Source organism: Neoarthrinium moseri, assembly GCF_022829205.1.
Source record: "Neoarthrinium moseri strain CBS 164.80 chromosome Unknown scaffold22_Wmoseri_CBS_16480, whole genome shotgun sequence".
NCBI classification, from domain to species: Eukaryota; Fungi; Ascomycota; class Sordariomycetes; order Amphisphaeriales; family Apiosporaceae; genus Neoarthrinium; species Neoarthrinium moseri.
Genome location: NW_026055136.1, coordinates 527772 through 530365, shown reverse-complemented (window position 1 = coordinate 530365; position 2594 = coordinate 527772). Strand labels below are relative to the sequence as shown.

The 2594-nt window shown below is 33.2% G+C and overlaps 1 protein-coding gene across 1 annotated transcript; it reads right to left on the bottom strand.

Annotated features, from left to right (window-relative positions):
- Positions 1–1222: 1222 nt before the first annotated feature.
- On the bottom strand, positions 1223–1992 carry JN550_006494 (uncharacterized protein; the record flags this gene model as incomplete). The annotated part of the gene is made up of 2 exons (XM_049318239.1): positions 1223–1495; positions 1555–1992. The coding sequence occupies 2 exons, from the start codon at positions 1990–1992 to the stop codon at positions 1223–1225; spliced, it is 711 nt and encodes a 236-aa protein (XP_049171713.1).
- Between the last annotated feature and the right edge of the window lie 602 nt (positions 1993–2594).

The following is a 2594-nucleotide window of genomic DNA, read 5'->3' as shown; positions in this document are numbered from 1 at the left end:
TATTTAAGATAAAAAACTTAAATAATTAAAATAAAGTTTAAAAAATAAAAAATAAATATATTTATATTATAATAAATTTGATTTAAATAAATTATTTATGATTTAATTTAATATTTATTAATTTTAATTTATATATTTTAAATATAATTAAATTAAATAATAAATTAATTAATTTTAATTTTAATTAAAAATATAATAAAAATCGTGTTTATATTACTTTTTATTTAATATAAAACTTTATTATAATTAAATTAATTAAATTAATATTAAATATAATTAAATGATTATAAATATATATTTATTAAATATATATTTAAAATCATTTAATTATAATTTTAATAAATAAAATTATAAAATAGTTTATTCAATTAGTAAAAAATTAATTTAAATATTTAATTAAAAGTATATTAATATAAAAATATTTAAAAATTAATTTAAAAATCAAATTAATTTATATTAAATTTCTTTTTTAAATTAATAAAAATATATTATTTAAATATATTTTTAATTTTATTATTAATAATATAAAAATTTATTAAAAAACTTTTTTAAAAATATAATAATATTATTTTATATATAATTTTAAATTATTAATATTATTAAATATAATTTTTAATATAAAATAAATTTAATTAATTTATATTAATAAATATATATAAAAATATTACTTAAAAAATTATTAATTTAAGTATTTAATTTAAAATATAATAATATAATAATAATAAATTTTATTTTAACTTTTTAAAAATAAAAACTTAAAAATAATAAGTTTTATATATAATATTAATATATAAATATTAAAGGTTAAAATAATGCTATGTAAAAGGATGGATTTTAAACTTTTTAAACTTACGTGGAAAAGTTAATTTACATCGTAAATAAATAAAATAAGTTTATTAATTTATCTTATCTTTTATTTACACGTGATACTTTATAATTCACGTAATAAATATTTAAAAATAATATATTATTTATATTAAATTTTAAAGAAATTAAAATTATTTTATCCGTATTTTATATAAATATTTATATAATGTTTATTCGTTGTTAATTATATTTATAATCCTTTGTGCACATTCTCGAGGCTGGCTGAGGAATGGGCTGTGACCAGCCCTCATACGTTCAACCTTAAACCCAGGCATGCTCGCAACCAGGTTTTCTTGAATATCCCGATGAATCGCCTTACAATGTGTTAGCAACTTTTCTATTCCCCAGTTGGAGCTCACGCGGCCTGAAGAGGTAGGCTGGCTGAAGCATAGAAATTGGACCGCGAGTTGGGCACGATTGGAAGGTCATAGTTGGCACTCACCTGGTCCAGCTCACAAATGACATAGCCTTTCGGGATGGTCAAGTCGGCCGCCACGTAGTCGACACCAGTCTCGAAGGCATCCTGAGAATGTGGGACCAACGTGTCAAACCACTTCTGTGACTCGTCGTCGGGCATATCGTTGTAGAAGGCATGTTTGGCGTTGTCGTTGACAGTGATCAACTGGTTCTGCACCGGATTCAGTGAGCCTCGTAGATGTATTTATTGAGGCTGGGATTCTGCCTTACCCTAGTGTACGGTGTTGTGGCATTCTGCCACACTCCCCAGGATCCTCCAAACGTTTGCAGTAAGTCCATGCCACGCTTTGGTATAGCGAATGCTGCAAGGAACACAATGGACTTGAAGCCACCTTTCTTGCCTTCGAGAGCCCGTTCCTGTACTCCGAGGCCCTGTGTAGAAGCGCATGCGGGGATCCCGCCATATGAATGCCCAATGATCACGATCTCCTTGCCCTGGTCAAATAGCGGCAGGACAATCTCGTGGATCAGGGCGACGTCGTCGGCTGGAGTCTTACCGTGCGTATCTGCCCCCAAAGTTGGGAGTTCGGGGCATAGGACGGAATAGCCGAGGCCTTCGAGCTCATCCACGAGTGGCCCATAGCATTTCGGGTAATGCCAGCCACCGTGAATAAGGAGGATAACAGGCTTGGAAGAGGTTGCTGACATGGTGATGTATAGTTTGAGGCGACACAATGGCTGCTGCAAAACGACACTTGATTCCGATTAATCAAGCAGGCTGGTTGCACGTTTGAATGCCTAATTCCCCAGGGAATCCCATGCATAGAACGGATTAAATAGACAGAACTTATGTATCGAGCGCAAGGCGGATACTGCTAGTCACTCGCAACCCTGTGCCCCGCTACCCCAGATCCGATGCGGTTATTTCGGCCCAAGTGCGCGGCCCGTGTCATGATAGCAGCGGGGTATACCAATCCAAGAGATAAGAGCGGCGATCTACATATGCACGAGCCCAGTGAAGAAGCGTGGATTATACTTAGTGCATCTTGTTGTGGTGACCAATCTCATTAACTTACACCGGCTGTCATGTGCCGTCTCGTTCCGACGAGCCACAGTCATTGCTATCTGTATACTTCCGTCCCGTATAACGAACGCCTAGTCGAGTGATCCCAACCCCGCGTCGAGGTATCGGCCTGGGACATTGTAGGCTAGTATTAACAAATCGGGTCGAACACCGTGGAATGATGAACATACCTCAACGTGAAAGGGCTACGAGTCAATGCGTATGGAGCAACGATCCTATCGCATGC